At 48.2% G+C, this 26,375-nt stretch overlaps 2 protein-coding genes across 5 annotated transcripts in view; one reads left to right on the forward strand and one right to left on the reverse strand.

The window, feature by feature from the left end:
* EDC3 (enhancer of mRNA decapping 3) overlaps window positions 1-26,375 on the forward strand; it is a 649,718-nt gene that overhangs the window by 507,382 nt on the left and 115,961 nt on the right. The gene's annotated exons all lie outside the window — the stretch shown is intronic.
* Window positions 10,483-25,648, reverse strand: PPCDC (phosphopantothenoylcysteine decarboxylase). 2 transcript variants are annotated; one of them, XM_027888372.1, is made up of 7 exons: window positions 25,481-25,647; window positions 23,781-23,842; window positions 23,281-23,447; window positions 18,329-18,424; window positions 15,898-16,026; window positions 13,913-14,081; window positions 10,483-11,119 (listed from the first exon to the last, which is right to left on the reverse strand). In XM_027888372.1, exons 3-7 carry the CDS (start codon window positions 23,431-23,433, stop codon window positions 11,034-11,036), a joined length of 633 nt encoding a protein of 210 aa, XP_027744173.1. In that variant the 5' UTR covers window positions 23,434-23,447; window positions 23,781-23,842; window positions 25,481-25,647; the 3' UTR covers window positions 10,483-11,033. The 2 variants fall into 2 exon arrangements, with proteins under 2 accessions (XP_027744173.1, XP_027744179.1); XM_027888378.1 differs by lacking the exon at window positions 23,781-23,842 and having other exon boundaries at window positions 25,481-25,648.

A 26,375-nucleotide genomic window follows, 5' to 3' on the forward strand; every position in this document is an offset into this window, starting at 1 on the left:
CTCCAGGACAGCTGAGCCAGGAGTGGAGGGTGGAATGGAGTGTGCCTTGCTTTTATCCAGGTCATTGGAAAATCCCCTTGGCTAGGACAGAAGCAGGACACAGACATCACATACCTCAGAGGGCTGAGCCTGGCCTCTCCTCCCCGTGGCACCTCCAGCCTTCCTCTTGAAACTACCACTTTGGCTACTAATTGTGAATAGTTTTGGAGAATTTCACTCTTACAGCCAGGAAGGGCAGGCCCAGGTGTTTTGGTGCCCTTCAAAAAAACCCGTTTGCTTGGGTCATGTAGCAAAGCCATTCATCACCTTCAAACCCCCTTCTTCCCACACAGCGATTTTCAGTGCCCGGAAAAGGAAAGAAAATGACAATAAATGAGCGAAACTCTTGGCTGTGCCCACTGCAGCATTCCTGGATGGGGCTGTACGACCTTCTCCAGCCTGGTATGGGAGAGGACATCACACCAGCTGGTTCCTGGTTCCCTCAGCAGGGCTATAACTGTGGAAACCTTCAGGAAGGATGTCTGGGAATGAGGTGGTGCTGCGATAAGCCATGCTGCCAGTTCCAGGATGGCTTTACCACTCCAGGTAGAGGAGAGGGATGGCTTAGGGCTGAAATGACCCTCTGCCCTGCATCTCCCCATCCCAATCCCCATGTCATTGTCTTACAGCTCATGGAAACCTGGTAGAAGGAGGCTTACTCCTGGCTGATCCTCGTTCAGGGATACCTGCTGCCATCTGCTCCATAGCAGCTGGATCAGCCCTTCCCACAGGGAACCACAGCTTGGCCCCAGTTCAGCATCTCCCCTCAGGCTGGGGACTCCCCAGCCTCAGCTGGCAGCCAGTCTCAATGCCACCAAAGTTCCTGGGAACTTCCCAGGGCTTCTCAGCCTTTGGAAGGGCTCACATTGCATCAGCCAGGCTTGGAGGAACTCAGCGACACCCAGGAATCCTCTTTCTTCTCTTGCTTTCAAAGTTTTTCCTGCTTTGTCTGTTCTCCAGAAGGACATCAGCTATCCCTGGGGTATTCTTGGTACCACCTGGATGGGGATCAGATAGGGACCACACATTAAGAAAACCCAAAAGTTTTGTCCTCAGGCAGGTAATTGGTGGCCTGGGCTTTGCCTACACCAAGCCAGTGGCTCTGAAAGACATGGCAGGCCCACAGGGTTTTCCAGAATTTTCATCAGCTTGCCACTGGCATACATGAATCCCAGCCCAGGGAAATCCTGGATGAGCTTTCCCTGTTTTCCACGGTTCCAAACCCCAGCAACTTTCCCATCAAAACTAAGCACCATCAGAAGAACTACGCTCAGTGCAGGGTCCCATCTGCTCTCCAGAAGGTGATTCCCATCTCACAAGTCCACCTTGGATCTTCTAGCCTCAGCAGGAGACCTTTCAGCCCCAAGCAATGATGCTGTTTTAGGAGAAGGCTCCATTACCCAGTCTGGTAGTGGCCATCTAATTACCATGTCCTTACACATTTTTTCCCCAACACCCTGCAGCAAGAGGGGAAAAAATTCCCCATAGCCTTTGGTCCTCCCATCCCACAACCTCAGGGCAGTATCACCTTCCAGGCTTCCTGGGCAGATCTTCTTCCTGCTCCAAACATCTTATGTGGCTTAGTGGATGGCCTGAGGCTGGGTTGCTGTGTCCTTCTGACTCTGAGGGATTGGGGACAGGCTGGGGGGGCAGCACAGGATAGCCAACCTCATGGCTACACAGATCAAAGCTTGGAGGCACTGTAACATCCTGGGATGGTTGTAAGACGGTGCCATCCCCCAAATACCCACATCATATCCCCACAAAAAAACTGTGGGCAGCACCTGGTGAGGTCCTCCTCCATATCACCAGTTCTGAAGTCCAGGAGGAAAATCCCAGAGGATAAATCAATGAACTTCTCCCAAACATGGTTCTAATTATCAAGAAGAGAAACAAGGATTGATGCAGATTTCAATGGGAGGAAGGAGAGAAGAAGGGGTCAGTGAGGAGGAGGAGGAGGAGGAGGAGCAGAGGCAGCTCTGATTTAGCTGTTAGCAATGTGTTTCATCTGCATCCAGCAAAGATTAAGGAAAGGTTTCATTGAAAAAACCCAGATGTTAACACATTTGCAACCCAAACACTCACGACAAAAAAGCCCACATTCCTGCACTGACACCCACCAGCTCCTCCCAAACACAGGTGGCCACTGCTGACAGCAGTTCCATGAGCAGGGACAGGAGCTGGCAGAGGAGGGGGTGGGAATATACCAGCAGCTGCAGAAGGTGAGAGGTGTTTTAGGGCCCACCTGCTTGTGATCCCCCCCTGTATCTTCAGCTTTCCCATCACCCCAGGCTGCTCCTTCCAAGGCCATCCCACTGATCCATCTGGGTGGCTGCTCCTTACTGGCATGAGCCAGGAGCCCAGCTTCCCCTCTCCCCTCCAGGGATGCATGTCGAGCTGAGATAAGGATCCACTGGCTCCAGCACTGGGGCAGGGAAGGCAAAAAGGGTCTCCCACCCATGGATGGATGAGGCGGAGACCATCTGCCATCAGGACACCTGTTAGGCCAAAGAGCCTGAGGGCACTTCGCACCTATCACTGGGCAAGCCTGGAACGGTGAAAATTAACATAAACTGAGATAAAACAAGAGAAAATTAACATAAAATGTATCTACAACCAAGAGAGGAGCGTGAGAGAGAAGCTGTTGCACTTATCCTGGTGCTTCCAAAGCCCTTCTCTCCAGAGCTGCAGTGGGAGAACACTGATTTTCCTCCAAAAAGTTGTGCAGGTTGAGGCCAGCAGAGAACCAAGACCTTACCATGCGCCTGGGGAAAACCAAACCCAAACCTGTGGTGTTTTAAAACCCATCCTCTGCTGCACCTGGCAGGATGCTGGGGAGAGGGGGAGCTTCAAATCCCAGACAAGGGGGTTCCACCTCCACCATACCCTGGCTCTTGCCCACAAGGGAAGGGGAGGTGTTGGCATGATGGAAGCTCACCTGGACCACCCCACCAACACACCTGTGTGGGATGGGAGGGATGTGGGAAGGGGTTACGGGGAAGCATCGGGGCTCACTGGGAGGAGCTGGAGAGGAAGGGCAGCCTCTGGCGAGCCGGCAGAGCCAGGACGCAGCCGGCCGGGATTTGCAGCCACTGAGTGAGCCAGCAAAGCAAACATTAGCAAAGAGCTCCCGAGTCATGTAAACAAACAACCAATTAAGAGATGAAATAAATCTCCCAGGTACATAACCTTTCTATTTAAACACTCTGGGCCTGGAAGAGTTCCCGAGCATCTAACCCAGCTTTGCCTGAGATTCCTCTGCTGAGGTCCCACGGATGAAAGGGGTTGGTTTTCAGGGAGTGGCTTCTTTTCTGCCTTTTGCCCCCACCCCCAGTTATATTATTCTTTCTTTCTTGTGTTGGTTTAATTCAGAGGGAAAGCCCCCAGCCTGTTTCCTTCTGCATCCCCTTCTATGAATGGAGCAGGACCTGACTTCCTCCCTCTTTCTGGAATAGGATTGACTGCATTGACCTGTTAATTATGGAATTTAAAGCTGATATAGAGGAAATGGGGGCAAATTGACCCAGCAGCATTAAAGGAGGAGTGGGAAGAGAAAACCCAGGCTTTAAATGGAAGGCAGACATCCCTGGGGAGAGACCTTTGAGAAAATAAGGATACTCCTTTCACAGCAGGACAGGACATAGAGACTGAAACTGGTTAAACTTGATGGGTGTATATATAGGTGTTGATTTTATTGGAGTTTCTGTCCCCAGTAAAATCCTACAGCTCAGGCAACCCTCAGCTAGCTCCCTCCTTTCAGATCCAACACCCCACGAGCTGCCAGACCTCCCGCCTGCTCCCAGGCTTCTCCCTGCAGCCGCTCTGCTGATTCAGGATAGCGAGGGACTCGCCCCGCTGGCTTCAGCACAGCCTCTAATCCCAGGCTTAACTTTAAACCCAGGTTTGGGGTCCCGCAGAAGACAGCAGCCACACAACCCAGCCGAGGTCACGGCAGAGTTATGCTGACTCTTTCCAGGGATGGGGGGGGATGGACTCCTTTAATTAGAGCTGTTAGATAGGCTTAAATCCACATACCTGCAGGATTTGGTTACCTTAAATTAAGCATGGAGGCTGCAGGAGTAAGGATGGTTTAGGGGAAGCATCACTGCTTATTTTTGGAGAAAGAAAACCCTTGCTTGACACCAGACTAGCAACTCTCTCAACCCTTAGTGACAGGGTTTCATGTTAAAATGGCTTTTACTGAGGTGTTTGATGTACCAAAACACTCTGCTCTGCCCCACCACCAGGTGCCCAGTCCTGCATGAAATATTTGGGGGCAGGGACCATATATTTGGGAGATGGAATCTGCTTAAAAGACTAAAATATCTGCTTATTCAGAGGTCAAACATGGAGATGCAGCCCATGTGCCAGAGACCAGAAAGGGAGTGAAGTGGGGAGATGCAGCTTGGGTGTATCTGCATCCCTGGCAGTAAGCGGGATAGTCCCCAAATCCCTCACAGCAGGGACGCTCAGAGGTTCCTCCCCAAACCCCACCATGCAGGATGCTCATCTGTCCCCAGACTCTGTGCTCCCATGGCACACAGAGCACCCACCTCCAGGGGCACCAACCCCACCTGCCCCAGGGTGGAATTTATAAGCAAAGACAGGAAAGGGGGGAAAAAATAGCTAAAAGCCAAGAAAAGCTGCGCAGACAGGGAAGTGAGAGCCCCAAAGATAGCACTCCCACTCTTTCACATCCGGGCTTTCAGTAATCACAGCTCCTTTCACTTCTCCTTTGCCCTCTGCCTGTTCCTCTGCTGCTGGGTTTTGGTTCCTCTCCGCCCCCCCATCACCTTCCCCCTTCAGAGGCCAAGCCTTCAAACCAGCTTTTATTTCTCAGGGGTGCTGCCCGTTCCCATGTCCCATCCGAGGTGGTGGAGACACAACGGGGATGGGAGGTGATGTCTATCCTCCTGCAGTGATCCAGCTTGGATGGATGATCTGGGAGAGGATAGATACTGGGTCAGGGGAAGGAGAGAGGGGTGAGGAGTAAGAAGCAGAGCAGCTGGAGCTCTTTTTCTCCATGGCTTTTCCCAGATTTTTAACTCCCAACAAAGCATCAGTAAACCCAACTATTTAATTACGATTATTTTTACAGAACCAGCACACATAGCTGGTGCTGGGGGATGCACCAGGCTTTGTTCTGTTTTTGATCATGTCGCCAAACAGGACAAAAGAAAACTTATTCAACACCAATTTGATGTCAATAAGCAGACATACTTCTTTATTCAGTGTGCTGGGAACACCTTAGCAACAAAATCCATTCCTTTTTATACCTTTCTGTTATATAAGTCCACTCTTAAATCCAACCTTTACAATGACTGGTTCTATAGGCTACATATCTTTATTCCAAAAGCAATAATTGGTCAATTCTACTTGGCTTTACTGATCGGAATTCTGGATATGCAGATCAAGATGGGAAGGGGTGAGGGGGTTTCCAAGCACCATACATGGTCCAGTAACTTAACAGACATGTTCCAGCAACTTCTTGGCGAGGTATCCACGGCTGCACACTTCAAACACAACCCTCCTTAACAATTCTATACATTGTGCTTCACAAGTTTCTACCTTGAATCCAACAAACTGTTTCTTTTATATGATCAAATCTCGATTATCACAACCTCTTCTATATAATGAAATCCTAACTATTTATCAGACTACTTGCAGGAGTGTCGATGCATGCAAATGCTGATGGAGGGTCAATACTGACTTTCTGCTGAAGCAACTGGCAAGGTTCATAGGCTGGAAGCGCTTGGGTGCTTCAGCTGCATCCTGTCTGCACCTCAGGAGCTCTTGCCCTCGCTAAGAGCTATTTCAAATCGATGAAAAAATGCTGCTGTAAATAACATCTACCCAGAGCATCTCAGAGCAAACTCGCTCTGAGGGTAGGCAGGATGCAGGTTTCCTGGAGATGCTGCAAAAGCAGGAGCTCCCTGACCTCAGGAGGGGTATTCCAGAGTGAAGCAGGGGGCACTTGGCACCTGCATCCCAGAGCGGGCTGCGCTCCAACATCAGCTGTGTTCCAGAAGCCAAAATTTGCTGCCTTTATAAAAGGGCCGTGTTCGCTGGGTCAAGATGTGTTTGCACAGGGGGTTGATGCCCGTGGGGGCAGCAGGAACCAGGTCAGGGCTTCCCCCACCACCCCCATCCCCACTGGCAAAGGAAACCCCAGCAAGGCACGGGCTTCCCCAAGCACGTGCCTGGCAGGCACATGGTGCTGCCTGGCAGAGGGAAGGGACAAAGGGACAACGCTTCCCTCGCCTGCCACTCATGCAAGAGCTCACTTTGGGATGGCTGGGATGGCTCTGGGATGGTTCCCAGACCCCACGCTGGTTCCTTATCCTCAGGGAAGCGGAGCAGAGGTCTGGAGGGCAGCTGCAGCCCTGGATGCACACTCAGATCTGCACAAACACAACGGCTTGGCTTGTAAATTATTCCCAGTTGGGAAGTTTGGCTGACCCATGTCCATGGAGTTTACCTGCAGCTATCCCATGGCCTCAGAGCTGCAGCGGATTTGGGGGATGAGAGCCCAGGTGAAGTAAGCTGTGCTTGCCTGTAGCAGGGATGGGAGGCTTTCAGCTATTTTTTCAGGCACATGTTCCCATTTTGTCCCTTTTTACACCAGATCCCCTCTGCCAGGGCTTTTGCCCGCCGCAGGTTGGGCTCTCTACCTGCTGCATTCCTTCAGGTTGACGTGGCTTATCTTTCTTCCCCCATCCTTATCATGCTGGAGTCTGTGAATCGTATTTCTCCAAAACTATAAACCACCCCAGTGCCCCATGTAAATCAAATGAGACAGAGAGCAGAGCCACCCACAGAAGTTCAGGCCACTCCGGGGGCACGGCAATCCTGGGAAGAGGGCTCTTCTAGCCATCCAAGGAGCCATGCGGGAATAAATCCCCGTTGTAAAGCTTTTATCTCTGTCCTGGCACCCCAGCAGCTTGTTTTGGCGGTGGGAAGCCGGAGTGGCACGATGCCCTTCCTCGTGTGCTCACCCACTGTGCCAGTGGTGCTGGAAGCAGGACATGGGGGGATTTTCTGGATACCCCTGCTGTTGGCAGGGCAGGGATCAGGGGGATGAAGGGTCCCTGGGGTGCTCATGGCAGCTGGCACTGGACATCAAAGGCTTTCTGGAGGCTGAGTGCCATGGGAGCAAGAGCTGGGAGCATGCCAGGCTCTCCTGCCTTTCAGTCTGAGGTGTCTGCAATCCCACTTGGTGGAGCCTCATTTTAGGAGTCTCCATGCAGAGCCCATCTCTCTGCACTCCCTCCAGAGAGCTCAGGAGCCTGTGGTCAGGAGCAAATTAATTTTATCTTCACTGTGATGACTAAAAGTCACCTTTATTCCTCATCTCACAATGGCTTTGTGCTCATTCCATCCCCTTTATCTTCTGTTTCCTCTGTTAGAGAGTCAGAAAAGCAAGGTACAACATCAAATCCAGCACTCCCAGGGAAAAATTCCAGTCTCCATCTAAATTTAATGTTGAAATTCCAGGAGTAAAACCCCCAAACAACAGGTTGAGACCTAGCAGGGAACGGCCCCATCGGATTATTTCTCTCTGCTGTGCATCTCTGAGCATCTCAGCTCCAGGCAATTCAAGCTTCTAATTAAGCTCAATTACTCCTGGAAACAATTTTTCAAGCACCCACCAAGGCTGCTGACCAGAGCAAGAAGGCTGCACCTGGAAGTTTTAATTGCAAGGTTGTCCCGCCAAAACCGAGCTGTCGGTGTCACTGGTGCCAGGGAGTCTCTGCCAAGCCATGCCGTGTCTTTTGGCACTGTCCTTACCACCAGTCAGGGCAATTCAAGCTCCTTTCAAGCATCTCCCAAGTCAGGAGCGCTGCTGAGGCCAAAAAAAACCAAGCACACTGAAAGCAAAATCATGAGGGCAGAGGGGCTGGGACCACCGCTATCCCTTTGGATCATCTCCCTTTTCTACCAAAAAAAAAAAAAAAAAAAAAGCGCACTTGCCCATCACTGCAATCTTACAGGAGGAAGATTTGCATCTCAGGGCGTTATTTTGAATCCTGCCAGAGCCAGGAAGGGGAAAAAACTGTACGAACACCACCAGGTCTCACTTGCCACCACCAATTTGTCACCCCCGTGGCAGCCACGGGTTCTTCCAGCAGCCAGCTGCACTGTGGTTGGGGAGCAAAACCTTCTTCCTGCCACCTCACGTGCTTTTGCAGATCAGGAGGAGGTGGCATCGGCACTTGCTGGGGGGGGCAGGTGCCAAATCCGGAGCGCTGAGGTGCAAAGGTGCTGCACCAGGTGCATCACGCAGGCATGACTGCCAGAAGTCTAAACGTCGTCGTCGGGAGGTTTTATCACTTCCTTAGGAGTCTTTTTTCCTGCTGCAGGCTCTCAGGATGGAGGCATGGGATGGGACAAGCACATGGGACGATGCAATTCCCATCACAAGTCACATGGGGAGACAGCTCCTGATCAAAGCCAGACCAAAGCAGCACCATCCTCTTCGGATGCCCCCCGAATCCAAGCAGCAAAGGGGTCTCCTTGAGTTTGGGATGGGGGAAGCAGCTGGAGACATGGATGCTGAGAGTCTCATCTGAGCCCAGGAAAGGAGGGCTGCTGCCTTAGCTGAGCTTTTGTCCTGGCTCTTTATCGCTCCCAAGCCATGCTGAGAGAAACAGTTTTAAGCAGGATGAATGAAATTGCAACACAGCAGGATTCCTGGGGATGCTGCCTCAGTCATCCGAGAGTTTTATGGGAAAGTGAAACAAAAAAATCAGCGTGCAGCTTAAAACTAAGAGCTGAAGGAAAAGAAAAAGCACATGGGGAGTGTCTTGGGCCTACCCTGGGAAGCCAAGACACACCCAGAGCTGTGAGGGATGGAGCTAGAAGCCTGAATGCCCTGAGGGATCGATCCATCCTTCAATAACTCTTGGTGAGCTTAGTGGCTAAGGAGACCCTGCACCTATTGCCTGAGCCAGCACAAAGCCCTGGTTTGGAATCAGGTCCTTCAGTCATTGCCCCAAGCCTCATCCTAGAAAAGCACTGTCCCAAAGTCCCCTCCTAAAGCCTCATGTGACAGCACACAGGGCTTCCTCCAGCTTCTTCCTTCTCCTTTTCCACAGGGAGCAGCTCCTGCCTGCAGGCTGCCAGCACCTCCCTGGCAGTGGGTGGGGAAGTGTGCCTGTGCCAGGCTGGAAGCTGCTCCTGCCTCCCAAAAGGAACTCAACTGTTTCTTCTACCTACCCTGAAAAAAAGGTGGTTTGGGCACAGGTTTATCCCAGCCTGGAATGCTATCACGACTTGCTTCCAATTAAAAATAGCAGAAATTACACAGAGGTCCATTTGTCAACTTCATGGAGCAGCTTAAGCCAGCAAACCAGGCTTGGAAGAGATGAAGGCTCTTACCAGGGACGTGGTGTTTTGTCCTGGTATGAGGAATCTCATTGTTGGATTTTCTGGGCTGCCAAGTCAGGGACCAGATCATAAGCAACTCTTGACCACAGGAGATGTCCACGGCAGAGCCCCAGAGCAAGTGACAATTGTATCTGCCAGAATACACATTTCCCTCTGAGTAGGAGAAACAACATTCACCATCAACACAGGAACCCAAAAGCATCTCTATTACTGCCTTCAATAAGCTTAAAACAAGATCCTCTGAGAGGCTGAGAGCTTCATCACGTAAGAACACGATGCAGGAGGTCACACCACAAATCCTGGCAAAATGCAAAGTTCACAACCACAGTACCACTACAGCCCTCTGTCAGAGCCACAAGCTCTGCTCACATCAGGATCCTTCTCAAAAGCTTTGACTCCCTGGATCTCTGCCAGTGGGAGAGTCAAAAGAGGGAAAGTTCAGAGGTTTTTATTTGTGTGGGATTGATAATGCAAGCAAACCTAACCTGTTAACTTCCTCCCTCGTGTGCAGCAAGCCAGAGGTTCCCCTAAAGGCAGGATATGCACATGCTGTACCAAAGGCCTTAAATTTGTCTGGGTTTGGTTAAAAAACTCTGTGGGTCAGCAGAGCTCTGCTACAGCAGCATGTTTCACAACCCCACTTTGCTTCCATGCCCCCCTGAGCAAGATCACATTCCCAAGGGAAGGCTGGACTGGACTGGGGGTGCCCTGGTCTGGCCCACAATGGCACAGGATTTCCCCGTTTATTCATGCCTGTCAGTTAACTTTCAATCTGAAAAGGATCATCATAGCTGAAGTTTCACTTCATTCCTTTGGGAAACACGCACCCTGGCTTTCTGTGAGGGACAGACCTGTTAATTAACTGGAGAACCTGGATGGGCAGGTGGAATTTTGGAACAGCCAACAGTTACAAAAGGGCAAAGGCTGATTTGGGGGCTAGAGAGCTTCTCTCAGCCAGTTTTTCTCTGTATCTGACAAAAAACACAAGCAGACACAACGACTTAGCAAAGATGTTAGGTGCAAACACCTTCCAGAGCGGCTACAAGAAGCAATTCATCACAGGCAGGATTAAAGGCTCTTTTTTATTAAGCTCCCAGAGGGAAAATGCTTTTTGGACAGTGACTCCTGCTGGGAACATGCAGCCAGCACAGCTACAGACCAAGCTTTGGAGAGCAGGGATGGTCCAAAACACCCATGCTGGAAGGAGCTGGCATTATCCCCATCACCAGACTCTGCACAGCATTCTCCTCTCTAGAAGTCCTTGGGGAAACGACTGGAGCTGAAAAACCTTCTGCAGCCTCCTCAGAACAGAGCACGTGTGAAGTACTGGGGGCTGAGCAGCCTCAGGAATGTTACTCCCTTTCTGCAAGATACTACAGAGTTTTTTTCACCCTAAGGCAGCACATTCTTGGCTTTGGTTTTCAAAAGTCTGGGGTGGTGTACCACACTGCAGTTTGGCACCAGCTGGAAGACAACGGTTGGCTCCTTCTGTTGAAGAGCAGCTATAGGTATGCATACCATGGGTACCCACAGGCAGTTGGGCTTCCTGCTGGGTTTATCTCTAAACCATCAGAAAGGCACAAAAACACCATCTACATGCCAAAACATCAGCTCTGCCTTGGCACACCCAGTTCTTCAAGGATCCCTTTAACTCTCTCCAGGATGGTCCACACTTCTGCCATAGCACCTCGACCTGCAGGGTAAGAGCAAAACCACATCATGAAATCCGAAAGGAGGGGGGGGGGGGCAAATGTGCAAAACTGTCCCGAAAAACTGTGTGGACCAAAATTCCCTATTTCACCTCCTTTCTCCAGCATAAATGTGTGATTTCAGTATCTTTTTGAAATGGTCTTTGCCTATACAAAAGACTTGCTGAATTCATGCCATTCCCACGACTGCAGTGAGACCCACAGTACAGAAAGCAGTCCTGCATTCCCACCAGCCCGAATATTGGGAGTAACCCTTGGAGAAGGCTCAGTGCTGGACAGAACAAAAAGGAAAGCTTTTCCTTTCGGCCTAATTAGTTGCCAGATGAACATGTAATCTACTCTGTGCTTCTGCTTCACTCTGAAATACTTTTTAAACTCAGGTTCAGAATTTTAAGCCCAGAGATGATTAAATCATCTTGTCCAACCTCATGTGCTGAACTCAGCAGCGGGAACTCAGGCCATTCATTTCTGTTATTTGCTTGGAGCTGAGGAAAGGTGCTTTTCCCATAGGCATTTGTCTCCTTTGTAAGACTGAAAAGGAGTCTCTATTGAGTTTTTGTCCTGCTGGCTAATAGCTCTCATGATTTAAAATATATGCCTTATTGCTCAGCAGAAATCAGTTCTGTGAGGTTTTGTTTTCCTCTTTTTCAGACCTGTAAATCCCAGAGGGTCTGGAGCATCCTGTGGATGAGCTGCAGGCATATTTGGGCCCTTCTGCTCTCCTAACCTTGAGTAGAGGAGCTACACCTGGCAGGTGCTGCTGAACAAGAGACATACCCTGACTTTCCCTGGATGGTTTGGCAGAGCTACACCCTTCCAGAACACTTCCAAGGCCTGCCTTCTTCCTCCACCACCCACTTCTCCAACATCTCTGGCAATTCCCAGCCAGATTTTTAGGTTTAGCAAAGCCAAATCTTGCTAAGCAGCCCATCTTACAGCACAGCTCATGCCTACAGGTAGAAATCTTCCAGTGTGCCTGGCTTGAGAAATCCAGCCAAGGATGATGAAGATACTGTCAGTATGGAAACTATCCAATCAAGGAACTCAATTTAATTTATTTTAACTCTCTTTGACCCGAACTTTCTGTCTAAAACCACCCATCTACTGAGGGAGAAAAATTAATCAGGTAAAGCTTGTAATGCAAAAACTTGGTGATAGTGAGGATCTGGCACATTTCAGGTGAGACCAACCACATGGGTTGAGGAAAAGAAACCTCTTTTAGAGCAAAACAAACCACAGTGTCAACAGACAAAACTGGTGCAAACTGAATCTCTTCTGCACCAGATGTGTGAGTGTTGCTACGTGTTTCTTGGGTGGAAACCAGGCAGGCAAACCCCTGCGTGGATGGAACCCACAAAACCAAAATGAGAGTGGAAGAGGCTGTGGGGTGAAAGGCCTGAAAAAAGAGGGGAAGAGGTGAAAAAGTAAGTGGTGGAGTACTGGGTATTCAGAGAGATGGAATCCATTACTGCTCTGCCATAATTTTCTTACAAACTGCCAGGAAAATCCTGGTATTGCCAGCAGGAAGATCTTGTTGTGAATTGGTTCACAAACACAAGTGGAGTTGAGTCAGAGGTCCTAGCACAGCTGTCTCTGCCATCCCTCTCCTTCAAGCTCCTTCAGGAGTTTGCTCTCACAGCAGAGACAGATGGGCTGGATATGAAGAAATTTGATGTAATCATGTCTAAAATCCCAGTGGAAGGATAACCATCCAGGATATTTCAACTGATGCCTGAGTTACTTGACTACACTTACTCAACTGTAAATATTTCCTAGTCTCTAGATCCAAAAATACAATCTCTAGAAGCATTGCAGCCACCTAAGGATTCAAAAATTAAGCCAGCCCTAGAATTTGACCATGAAGGTCATCAGAACATCCTGGCTTAGGTACAGATTGTTTATTGAACTGACAGGGTGGTTAAAATCTTGCTGGAGTTGGGGTTGTTACACTAAAGTAAAAGCATTATACTGTGCAGTTAATAGCATGTTTGCTATTTTGCTATTATGGCTGGAATTGGGGGACTTTTACAGACAATTTGTCCAATAAAATTTTAACAAAAAACCAAATCCATTCATCCAAATGGTTTGTATCAAACTCCCAAATCATATCACTCCCCAAAGTCAAAATACCTCCATTTAAAGCAGCTGCTAAAATGCAAATGAGACCATTTTAGTACTATTTCTTAGCACTGCAAGCTAAATCTATCGAATCTGAGCGTGACAACTTCCCCCACCCCCTCTTTCACTTCACAGATAAATCTGGTATCAAAACCCCAAATCAAAACTCCACTGGGAAACTGAAAAGTAACCCAGGCAACAATACCACCACAAATGTTAAATGTGCGTCCAGCTACACCCTCAGCCACATCTTCAAAGGCCTCATCTCATTGTCTGCTCTCAGGGACAAGATTTTATCCTGATGGCAGAGCAGAGGAACTGAGACAGGAGGAAAACAGCCCCCAGTCACAGCAGAGGGCAAAGTCAGGACACCCAAATCCCAGGCTGATAACATTTATGGCAGAGCTTTTCTCCTCTCTTCTTGAACTGAGCATTTCTGCTCAGTATCAGGCTCATCCGAAAGCCTGGCTTGGATAGTCCCTTAAGACTACTTAAAAATTAATAAAGAGGAATAATACAGGGGAAAGCTTCAGCTTGTTTGTACAAACCCTGGCAGTTTGACATCTCAGAGGCCACACAACAAAAGGAGGGCATGCCCCTTCAGGATGAGAGCAGCACTGGGGCAGGGAAAGGGTCAGAAGCCGGGGAAAAGGACTGACCTTCATCTCCACACACGAGTTTCTTTACTACACAGGGGATTTCCATGTAGCCAAAGCCTTTCAGCTGCTCCACCTGACGAGCTGTGATGGGATGCTCCCACATGGCCGTGTTCATGGCTGGGCAGAAGAGCAGAGGTTTGCTCAGATCCCACGCGCGGATGACACAAGTCTACGAGAGAAGCCAAGAAATGGGTCGGATTTCCTCATTCCTTCCCATCCCTTTGCTGCACAGAATTGCTTTCACAGCCTGGATATCATTTCGAGGCCAAAAGCCTCTATCTGTCAGCGCAGGTGGACTAACTCACCAGGCTGAGACTAATTTGTATCACATTCCAGCAAAGCTCATGTCTGACAGGCAGGAAAGACGAGGGAGGATACAAAGAGGAGAGATCCCATCCCGCTATGGCCCGGGGCCAAGCGAGCAGTCCAGGCTGGAGCAAACCAAGCAGGAACAGGATGTGCACAGACTGCCAGCCCACAGTGTGGGAGACAGAGAAGTTGAGGGGTGGCCACAGATCTTATCAGCTAGAGAGAACCCCCTGGGCAACACTTCAGGTAAGCCAGCTGTAAAGATAAACACTGAAAGCTGGCAAGTGAGTCTTTCTGAATTTACAGGCCAGCTTTTTCCATAACTTCTCATGAGGAAGCACTGCTGTGTCCGGGATGCAAGCAGAGGGTAACACAAACACATCTGAGCTGCTGCAGCAGATGCTGGCAGATTACAGACTACCTAGCAGCAGCACTTCCAGATAACCCAAGTATCACCTCCTCTCCTTAAAAAGATAAATGCTGCTTGTTCTTCATGCAATGCCCACCAGTTTCCCCAGGTCTAGCAGCATTTAAGTCACGCAAATGAGCTTCCCAGTGAGCAGCAGTCCCTGTGCAGGGCTCTCCTTGGATCAGAGTCCTTACAGGAGCCAGGCCCATCCTTTTTATATCCTGTGACTTAAACTCTTCCCACTACAAGGACATGTGCTGTAATCTTTTCCAAACTGCCAACCAGCACCTCCAGCACTTGCTTTCCTTTCCTGGAGCTACCCCTTCCCTTCATAAGGCTCTCTGAAAAGACTGGTAGGAGTCTGAAGCCATGCATCCCTGACATCTTTCCTGAGCTCTTCCCCTGCTAAACCAACCATCAGATCCACAGTACTGAGGGGATCCAGAAGGACAAGACATTGCTTGTCCCTCCCACAGCTCTTTCTGACTTTTCTCAGAACCCCAGTAATCTAATCTGGGTTGATTTGGCTCATTTATATGCATTTCTTACCCAAAAAGCTGTCGGTCAAGCAGATCTGCTGCTTCCTGAGAAATCTTTTGTGTGGTTAATGCCTGGCCACAAAACAGTCAGCCCCATTGAAGGTTCTCAGCACTCAACAAAGAGGCACATTCTCTTTTAATAGACTTACTGATTAGCCTGAAGAGCCTAAAGAGCACTTTCAATACCAAAAAATCAAGCCTGAACAAGCAAAATACTCTGTAGCTGAGACTGGAAGGTAGGTAAAATGTGAGCATGTTTGAATGTCTGTGCCATGTTAGGTGAGGAGGTGATGAGGTAGCAGGAAGTAAAAAATTTTATCTCACAGGTGTCTTTCCAGATTACATCAAAAAAATGCAGAGAGGAACTCAAAAGTGAGCAAGTCAGTGTGTATGTGTTTCTGTTTAAGAATGAAAGAGAGTGAGGAGGCAGAAAGAAATACCATCCTCCAGAAAAAGCAAGAAAAGCACAAAGTGGGGACTGGGAAATAACAGAAGAGACTGACAGAACTGAAGAGTGGGACAGAATGTAGGTCAGGGAAGGAAAGACCCACTGTTTGAGAAAGAATAGTGGAACCAGCCTGAGGAAGAGAGACACAAGCAGATGAAGTGGAGGCAGAACATGCAAATCTAGCTGTTCAAGGCGCTGCAAAAGCACAATTTTCCGTGAAGGAAAGGTCAGGTAGTCCTGAGGGGTGAGAGGAGCGGCAGGCAGAGCCCCAGCTACTCACCAGCAGGTTGTCACAGATGCCATTGGCAACCTTCGCCAGCGTGTTGGCATCCAGAGGTGCCACCACCATCAGGTCAGCCCACCGGCGGAGCTCGATGTGCAGGACGGGGTCCGACCGACCCTTCCACAGCTGTGGAGGAGAGAGGATGGAGGTCACCAAACCCTCACGGGGAACGCTGGGAACAACGGGCACTTCACCAATCCCGCCTCAGAAAACACATCCCTGTGTTTAGGGAGCAGAGTTTAAGGCATGGCAGTGACGTGGTGAGGTCCTTTCCCCACAAAGACAAATCACACATCTGACAAACATGGATTTCAGCTCACAGGAAAGAGCCTTCCCCATCCCTCAGCTTTGGAATCGTTCCTAAGAGTTCCCTTAACACATATCACACCTGTGCAGGGAAAAGAGCTCCATCCTACCAGCCAGCTGAAGCCAGGCAGGACCAAAACAGGGGCATACTTCCTAGGAAACCCATGTGATTTATAAGCTTCACATTGAAGTGAAGCTTTCCACTGGCTTTTAACGAGGTACAGAGCCCTAATTGTACAAGTCACTTTTAATTAGGATGCACAACCATACTCACAGCAGCAAAGCCTCCTAAGTACTGCAGGGAACAGTCCTGTTGGTTTTCTCCACGATGGATGAAGTTTAGCCAGCTGGGCACTTCCTTCCTCTCTTAGCTCTTAGAATCACAGAATGGTATGGGATTGAAGGGACCTTAAAGCTCACCTTGTTTCAAGTCACTGCCACAGGCAGGGACACCTTCCACTTGACCAGGTTGCTCCAAGCGCCGTCCAGCCTGGCCTTAAACACTTCCAGGGATGAGGCATCCCAAATTTCTTGAAATATTCACTCTGGAGTGATTATTTCTATTTTCACTAAAGCCCTGAGTTGCTTAAGTGAATTCTGATCTTAAAAGCTCAGTTAACTGGGAAAGAGTCCAGAGAAGCAGCAAACAGCATCGGGTGCTTAAGTCCCCAGAGGACACACAACCACAGGTCAGCACAGGGTGCATCGGGGCCACAAACTGCTCCTTCTCTGAGTCACGGGAAACCACAACAAAAACACAGCATCCGGAAAGCTGGGGCTTCCTGAACACCTTTCCTACCTCTTCCACTCACTTGTATTTTTTTCTTGTAGTTTCATTGTCAGAGTGAAGTATCTCAGAGAGAGGTGCTGAGCAGGCAGTCCAGAGTAGGCCACCAAGTTATGGAGGAGGGATGGAGCACCTCTGCTATGAGGAAAGGCCAAGAGAATTGGGATTGTTCAGCCTGGAGAAGAGAAGGCTCTGGAGTGACCTAATTGTGGCCTTCCAGTACCTGAAAGGAACTGACAGGATGGAGAGAGACTATTTGCAAGGGCCTGGAGTGACAGGACAAGGGGGAATGGCTTCACTCTGACAGAGGACAGAGTTAGATTAGAGATTAGGAAGGAATTCTTCCTTGTGAGAGTGGGGAGGCCCTGGCACAGGTTACCCAGAGATGCTGTGGCTGCCCCATCCCTGGAAGTGTCCAAGGCCAGGTTGCGTGGGGCTTGGAGCAGCCTGGGCTAACAGAAGGTGTCCTGGCCCATGGCAGGAGGCTGGAACTGGATGAGCTTTAAGGTTCTTTCCAACCGAAATCATTCTGTGATTCTATGATTGCTTCCCACCGTAAGTGTTCCATGCCTGCTTTACAGTGTGCCAGCAGACCTCAAAACCTGACCCGCACTTCTTCTATTACCCCACTGAGGATTCCTCAGAAATAACTGCCTGGAGCTGCAGCACCCTGGGATTCAGTAAATCTCCACCAATCTCGAGACCATCCAGAAAGTTTCCTGGCCGCTGCCATTGGCATGGCTCTCTCCTCTTGAAAGTGATCCTCACGTGTGAGTGCACTGGCAGGAGTAGTGGTAAAGAGTAGAGCACCTTGTACTACGATTACTACTGCAAAGTAGGGGTAAAATGTAGGGGAAAAAAAATCTTCATGGTTATATAATGAACCTCTCCATACTCAAGGACTCTCCAAGTGTGTCAGCAAAACTGTAGACAGGAGAAAGGGCCATTTTACAGGGTGCAGAGATGTTCACAGCCCTGACAGCTGAGCTAAGAAGAAGCTGCTGCCTTTGTGACGAGTATGACTCACGACAAGCACCAAACACGCTCACCACAGCTCTGCAGTGGCTTTCTTGACATTTCCTGACACTCCTCTCGGAGCAGCTCATTCCAGGGTGGTGAGAAAGCACTGCCTGCTGAATGGTGGGACAAAATCCTGCAGTACATCAGGGTAGCCTCCTTCTTCTTCCTCATTTACATTGCAGTCTTCGAAAGCCATATTTCAAACGTACATTACTAAACCAAGGAGTGGGTCCTAGCCCAGGATTAAATAAGAACTAAGTGTGGTTTCTTGCAAAGAAACTTAGATGAGTGCTTCCATTTGCAAGAACAACTCACCTGCCATTCATCTTCATCACCATAGAGGGTGACAGGAATCTCCTGAGCGTTGTAGAAGTGCTTTGCTCTCTCAGTAGTGACCACTTTCACCTCGAGCTAAGCAGAAAAAAAGAGACCAATGGTTAGACTTGAGGACAATTTTGAAAGCTCTGTGGCTTCTCAGAGGGCCCTGCCTATTCAAAACTGACAGGCCAAGCCACTGCAGATATCCACAGGAGCCAGAGACTCATTTCGTGCCAACCTAAAATGGACAGGTCCCCACCTGCCAAACACATTCACAGTAAGCACAGCAGAGAGGGCAGTGCAGGTGACAACAAGGTGCAGTTCTGCACAGAACTTCAAAGCCACAGCAAGAAGCAGCAAACCAAAGCCCTGTGAAACTGAAAGATGCCCTTTAATCCCCAGACATGCCTGCCAAAGGGAAGAAGGAAGCATCTTGCCTCATTGGATTCCCTGAACCACAGCTGCCAAGGTGACACGCAAAAATGGCACTGCCAGGACTGCTCTTCCCATGCTGGGAGCCAAGAGGAAGCTCTGTGCCAAGAGAAAGCTGAGTATGCTGGGCTCAGCACCCACCTCTGCTGCACAAGGCTTCCCAGAAAAGAGCAGCTCTGGAACACAGAGTGTGGTCTCCTGGTTGAATGGATCATGTCGTGCACTCCTCTCTGTCTCCTTCTGCCCCACCTCTCGCTCCATGACCTCCTGATCCCAAAGGTGGAGAAGAAGCTAGAGACTATGGGATGCTACATTTTAAAACAGTGTTAATCAGACTTGCTGATCTTACCAGAAGCAAGTGGGAGTTGTGTCTTCCAGCTATGCTTCCTATCAAAGCAAGATGGTGGGAAGAGGAAAGCCTCTGTGTAGGTGTTCATAGCACAGCATTTTTGTGCAGTAAACCAGTGGCTTCCATAAAGAGAGACTAGGTGAAGTGATATGAAGGTTCTCTCTGAAATCTCAGATAAACCTGCAAAGCCAGTGGCACCTTCAGTTATTGGTATATACTGGGAAAACCCTATCCCATCCCTCAGATCTGACACACATGCTTACAAGGTGCTAAGGTGAACCTCTCATTTCCTGCAGAAAACAAGTGGAAAAAGATTTTTTTTTCCCCTGGTTTCTACCTGTCCTGTGACCTGTAGCACTGATAAATGCTGCCAACAGTCCCTGTCACAAGCAGTGAACCATAAGTGTCCTGCACACACCAGGACCGGCCCCAAAAAGGAGGCAGTGTCTGAGTGGCTCTGCATGCCCTGATCCCCCACGCAACTGGACTTCCATCAGCAATTCCTTCCAAGGATATTCCTTAAACCAGTCAATAGACAGGTCAGTACCAGGAAAGAATAGTCTGAAGACTAATAATGTGGAAGATGCACCTCAGGCCACTGATTACAGTGAAAAATACCCCTTTTCCATGGTATTATCCACTTTCAACTTCCGCCTGCTCCTTCAAGCAGCTCAGAGAACCCACTGTGGTGTGAGATGGGGAGAAACCAGCCTCACCAGCAGCTTGTGCCTCTTGGACAATTGTGGCTTGAGGTAGAAAACTGATGAAGCACTCAGTGTGTGCACCCTTGCTAAAACCAACTGCTGGAAACCTCCAAGTTCTCTGCAACAGAAGTGGCTGACGTGACAAACCACATTAACCCGGCTCCCATCACCATTTATTCCACCGGGAATGGGGCAGTGTTGATTCCATGCAGGTTGTGTGAGCAGGGTAACAGCTGGGAGCAGAGGAAAATCCCAGCCTTGGCATGTTGTGGTCTTTGGTAATTTTCCCCATTTCCTGAAGGAAAAGCCAAGGGGAAAATACAGCGGCACACGACACCAGTTTTTGCTATTATATATTTCCTTCTTTGCCTGTTCTAAATGTCTGTTCTTTACCAAGTGAGCCTGACTTGGAATCACAGCTGTTTGTACTGTTTTTGAGCGTGAAGATCATATTCACAGCCACGGGCTAACTGTATTATTTCCACACTAAGCTCACCCCACAGGAAGCTGCTCAGAGCCTAGCAGCGGCACCCACAAAGGTGCTAACGCTGCTCTCTGCAGCACCACGGGCTCGGGTGAGGTGTTAACCTCAGTCTGCAAGAAAATATTTATTTGGGGATTTTAAAGAGCACCGTGCAGTTTGAAGGGGTTTGTTTTGTCTCTGAAATGGTACCATTACAAAAAAAACAATTATTTCTTCCAAGCATAAGCCTGTGATTAGAGAATAGCTCTGGCTTTTGAGCACTGCATCCAACCCCACTACAAGCCAGAACATACCGGAGGGATGGCTGTTCAAGGACTGTGAGTGCTGCTGACTCTATCGCTCCACCAAGAAAACTGCTCTGAGTTAAATATTCTCCCTAATGAAGGTTTTCTGCCGGGGTGAGCTCCAGGTTCCCTTGTTCTCAGCAAGTCCTTCAAGTCCCTCCAGCTATGCTGCAAAGAGATCAGTGTTCTCAAGATCACTTTAGCTCACCTACTTTTTTTTCTATTTACCTGGCACACCCTCTGTTTGCCCGTGGATATCTTAATAAAGGCAGTCTAGCCACACTCAAATTCCCTAAGTGGAGACAGTTTAGATTAGTTACAGGTCTTTGGCTTAGACCCCTTAAGCCAAATCTCCAAAATAAAACTTTACTGCAAAGCTGCTCTCCTGTGTTCAGGCAACATTGTTGGACTCTGTTAGGAGGACTCTCCTAGCACAGCCCTTTCTGCCCAGGTTAAGGGTGTGTGGGTTTTTTTTTAATAACTTCCTCAGTTTTGAGAGCAAAATCTTTATAGACAGCCCGAGCACAAGCGAATGAGCAGCTCCTCTGCTGAATGGCACTTACAAGCTAAGGTAGAGGCTGCCTGGCACGTGCACAATGAAGTGACATGGTGTGATTCAACCCTAAAGTCCAGCTGACATCCTGCAGCTTCAAGGACAAAACAATTCACCCACAGAAAGGTTTGTCCTTGCCTTTCTTTATCATAGGATCACAGAATGGTTTGGGCTGGAAGTGACCTTGAAGGTGGCCCAGTTCCAACCCCCAGGTTGCTCCAAGCCCTGTCCAACTTGGCCTTGAACACTTCCAGGGATGGGGCGTCCACGGCTTCTCTGGATAACCTGTGCCAGGGCCTCACCTCCCTCACAGGGGAAGAATTTGTTCCTAATATCCCATCTAAACTTGCTAGTATAAACTCTTTCAGCCTAAAGTCATTCCTCCTTGTTCTGCCCCTCCAGGTCCTTGTCCAAAGTTCCTCTCCACCTCTCTTGGAGCTCCTTTAGGGACTGGAAGGGGCTCTAAGGTCTCCCCAAAGCCTATTACTAACCAATATCCTGCCAATATGATTTTTGTCATGGTGTGCCTGCCACTGAAAAACTCCATGAATGAGGTGTGTGAGATGATGAGACCCTGTGCTGTCTCTCCACCACATCAGGTGCAAGGTCAATAATCTGCACCCATCCAAATTTCCCAGATCTCCAAAGAGATTAAACAAAAGGGAGTGCACTGTAGTCACCCTCCAGAAGATGTTTTCAAGTTTAATGAGCAGCAAAGACCACCATGCCAAGTTTCAAGCCTTTGACTACATCTCCTTTGGTATAAAGGCCTTCCTTCAGCTCCTACCCTACCTCAGCTGAGGGCTTTGGAAAGCTCTTCTCCAGCAGTGAAGAAACTGATGCAACAGCCTTGTGAACAGACCCAACAAACTCAATTGGAAAGTTACACTGACTCAGCAGGCCTTGAAATCATAGCAGAAATGAGTAAACAAATAATTTTAATTAATAAATTTAGTGTAAGAAACTCCTGGACGTTTCACTCTTGCTTTTTATGCAACTAAAACCTAAAGTCTTCACCAGATGTCACAGTCCTCTGGGTCTGCACAGAGTTTGTGTTCAGCTGCCTGCAGCTTTTAATTACGAATCAAACACTCCGGGAGAAGGAAGGGTTTGACTCACATTCCTACAGTGGATCATTTGCATTCTGCCTGTCACCTTCACAGAAAGATGTTCCAAGCATCAGGAAAAAAGGAAAAGAGACAATAGCCAAGCTAATCCAAGAGAGAGAGGATTAGAAGATCCATATCTCTGGCTCTGTGCTGATCACTCCCTTCCTTGGTGTCATTTTTCTTTGTCCTTCTTACTTCAGGCTGGGACTTTTGACCTCACTAATCACTTCAGATCAAGCAATAAATTAACTGAGACTTCTCTTTGCAACCCGTGCCTCCCCTCCAGTACCCTTTCCAGCTGGAATATCAACATAAACCAGATAAATCAGCACCTCTTGTGACTCTACTCAATGCATTCACAAGGTAAAGCTTCCCAAATCACTCTAAAGGATATTCATGAAGGAATGTAATCGATCTATCTCAGATTTAAGTGCTCCTTCTGCCTTCTGCTACTTTTTCATTTTGCTGCTCCAAAATACCTGCTTCATTTCTTAAAAGTTTCCTCTAACTAACAGCAGAAAAGGGCACATTTCCCTCCCTGATCAGTTACCAGTGGCCTCTGCTGGGCACTTCTGTTACTTCAGACAATTAAAAAAACAAAGCGCTCAGACTCATACAGCAGTTTGTATTTTCTATTTCTGGTTTTACAAGGTCTGGTTCCCCCTCTCTTGGTCAGCCAGCGGTGTTTATATTTCAAAAATCCATATCCCACCGATGGAAAACTGCACTATCCTGGAGATTTCAAGTTCCAGGTGCATCAACCCTGACTGCAGCCACATCTGACAATTTGACTGACAAGGACAAATTCCAGAAAAAAAAACACTCAAAGCCAAGACCTATTCAAGTGTTAATTGATAGGGAAAAAAACCCAACAAAACAATTCTTAAAAGCCAGAGGAATTCTCCTCCAAAAAATTGTTAAACTAAAGGGCTCCAAGGAGGAACTTTTCATTTTAGCAGGAGCCATGTGATCTCTCCTCAAACCCAAGGTTTTTTCTCCAACTTTACAAAGCTCCACCAACAGCTTTTACTTACCCCAGGGATTTTCAGCAATTCCTCGATGAGCAGGGGCAGCTTCAGAGCAGCCACACTTCCAGTCACCCCCACCAAGACATGGAATTTTTTCTGTGGCATAGGTGAGTTTTTTCCTGCAGGAATCCCTGGTTCTAGTGGGGAGACAGGCTCCATACTCCAATCAAACTCTGCAAGCACAGAAAAACAAAGACACCGGGCTAACAGTGCCTCCAAGCGCAGCAGGGCTCCAACCCCAACATATTCCAGAGGGCACAGATCCAAACCTGGACTCTGCATGACTCAATTCAAAATAGAGTCTAATCCACAAAGCTTTCGAGCGCCAGCAAACCTTTAAGCTCAGTTTAATGTTTGATTGCAATTTAATTTTCTCACAGATAGTGTAAACACACCCCTAAAACCTGTACTAGGAGGCCACAAAAGTGCTCTGCTCACCCCAGCCCTAAAAACAAAGGAAATACGCTCTCAGATATTGAACATGGTCCAGAATTTAAGATAAATACCTTTCACATCAAGTGCTGCAAAGACATACAATCCCTAGCTGAGTTGCTTTCTCTTTATACTCCTGGTGGATAAAAAAATTCAGGGAGATGTCTTAATATTTAAAAATTTGCAGCCTCAAACCAAGCATAATCATCCTATTTCTTATTGTATTCCTAAATATTTAGAGCACCCCTAGAAATTATTCCCTAGCAGCTTTAGTTCAGGTCACCTGCCTCTTCCTGGCTTCCCTGTGCTGCTGCCACACCAGTAAAAATCACAAATGACTGTTCCGGTGGGGAAATCATTAGAACCGACACAAATATCTCAAATATCAAAACATCATCAACTAACAAGTAATTAGCAAAGAGTAAATTCAGTTCTTGAAAAATCATTATATTCATTGAAGTTTGTTCCATTTTAGCGATGGTTCTTATTATTCAAAGTTGCCTGGAAGTACTTTGGTTGGGACAAAGATGAAGAACAAGATGTTTAGGCTGCCCTTATTTTTGGGACCAACTTGGATGTTGGAGTGGATTCCCCAGAGAGAGGAATTTCATAGGATCACAGAAGGATTTGGGTTGGAAGGGAAAATAGAAGTGATTCAGTCCCACCCCCTGCCATGGGCAGGGAACACTTTCCACTATCCCAGATTGCTCCAAGTCTTGTCCAACGTGGCCTTGGACACTTCCAGGGATGGGGCAGCCACAGCTTCTTTGGGCAACCTGTGCCAGAACATCAGCGGGAAGAACTTCTTCCCAATATCCCATTAACCCTTCAATCACTACCAGGAGCAGGTTAACTTGGGATCCTTCATGGTTGTGCAGCGGTTACGTGGAATTCTGACCCTCTCACCCAGACAAACACCCCTTCTAACCCCTTCACAACACCACCACCTTCTTTTTCCGTGCTCTGCTCAGAATTAGCACGTTTAACTCCAGCCCAAGAAGTTTCTCAGTGTGTTTATAAAATGCATTACCAGGAAAAGAGCCCCATTTCAGCTGTGCTGATTAGCAAGGGTAATTAGAGATGAGGAACTGCAGCAAGCACATTGGCTGGGGGATTTTAATGCTACTATATGCTTCGTATATTCATCTGTATCTAATTAAAATTAGAAACTTATTGTTATTTATAAATAATTAAAATTATTATTTAATTAAAACATCCCTAGGATGCTTTCAAAATTTCCCTCATGATTCCTAAATGACAATTAATTCCCCAAAGCATCCACAAATTAGAGCCTGGGGAATAAGAGGTCGAGCACCTTTCAAAACGGGTCACAAATGATAAAAATTACAAAACAATTACAAACCCGGTAAAATAACCATAAAAAAATGCTAATTATAAAATCATAATATATCGATAAAAATTATAAAACTATCACTTGCAAAAGTGATAAAATAAAAACTATGGTTTTTATTTTGGTAAAAATATATAAATAATGTAAATTATATATATATAAATATGTAAATAATGGTAAAAAGGTAGAAAGGTGATTAAAATTATAATAAAATATGTAAATTAATATAGATATTATCAATTATTATATAACATTTAATAATATATAATTATATATCATATACAATTATATATCATATATAATAATATATAACAAAAGGAAAATACATAATATATACTATATATTACATATATATCATATATATTATATATATATATAATATATATAATACAATTATATTGAAGTGCTGGGTTGCTCTCTTACCCAAATACAGCTCTGGGGAAACAGCCACTAGAAAACAAACAACTTACAGGCCTTATGCGTTATTTAAACAGATTTTTAATGCTGTAGTGATGCTCGAAATCGCTCCAAAACACGCCGCAAAAGGGCACGCACAGAGCAGCGCCGAGAAAACGCCCCCCGCGGGCTTCCAGAACGTAACAAACGGCGTTTCTATACCGGTGAAGGCAGGGCGGTCGCGGTCCGGAATGACGGGGAAGGGGAGGGAGGGCGACAACCCCCGAGCTCCGGCCCCGGGACCGACACCGGCGGCGGCGGCGCGGCCTGAGGACGGCCCGGCCCAGCCCGGCCCGCGCGGGGGGAGCCGGGAAATGGCGCGGGTCGGCGCCGGCGCCGGGCGGAGCGGGTGTCATGGCGGCCGCCCGCCCCCTCACGCTCTTTGTCCTGACCCGCAGCCTCCCCCCGCAGCACCCGGTTCGGCGGCTCCGCTGCCACCTCGAGAGGGCTTTGAGCGCCTCGGTGCCACAGCTGCGCCCGCAAAGCCCCGGAGAGGGATCTGGCCAAGGGCAGGCACACGGCTGGCTTCAGGCTGCTGAGGAAGTTAAACTTAAGGGGGGGGGTTCTGGCCCGTGGCAGGGTTTTGGAAATAACGGAGGGCAGCAAAACTCGCTGCGGGGAGGAGGGGAGGGGGGGCATAAAAGGCGTGTCGAGGAGAGGGTCTGAGGTCCCCTCAAGTGGCAGCTCCAGGTGATGTCTGAGCCCCTGGAAGTGGTACAGACCCAGAGGAAAACCTTTCCTACAAGGATTCAGGGTAGCCACGCAGAGCTGGCAGGGGAAGGTGGGTTAAAAAATCACTTATTGCCTGAGGTGCAGACAGGACAGAGGAGAATGCCTTCAAAATGAAAGAGAGCAGGTTTAG

The sequence above is a fragment of the Empidonax traillii genome, unplaced genomic scaffold, assembly GCF_003031625.1.
Source record: "Empidonax traillii isolate 1590-97213 ecotype Southwest subspecies unplaced genomic scaffold, ASM303162v1 scaffold12:size2584012, whole genome shotgun sequence".
NCBI classification, from domain to species: Eukaryota; Metazoa; Chordata; class Aves; order Passeriformes; family Tyrannidae; genus Empidonax; species Empidonax traillii.

Bases quoted from the DNA above. Each gene is read 5' to 3' on its own strand.
- PPCDC (XM_027888378.1), bottom strand. From the start codon at position 23,433: ATGGAGCCTGTCTCCCCACTAGAACCAGGGATTCCTGCAGGAAAAAAC. The intron at 16,027-18,328 runs GTGAGTTGTTCT...TCTCCTCCACAG, and splicing joins GTGATGAAGATGAATGGCAG to CTGTGGAAGGGTCGGTCGGA. The intron at 11,120-13,912 runs GTCAGTCCTTTT...CTTACCCTGCAG, and splicing joins ACTCGTGTGTGGAGATGAAG to GTCGAGGTGCTATGGCAGAA.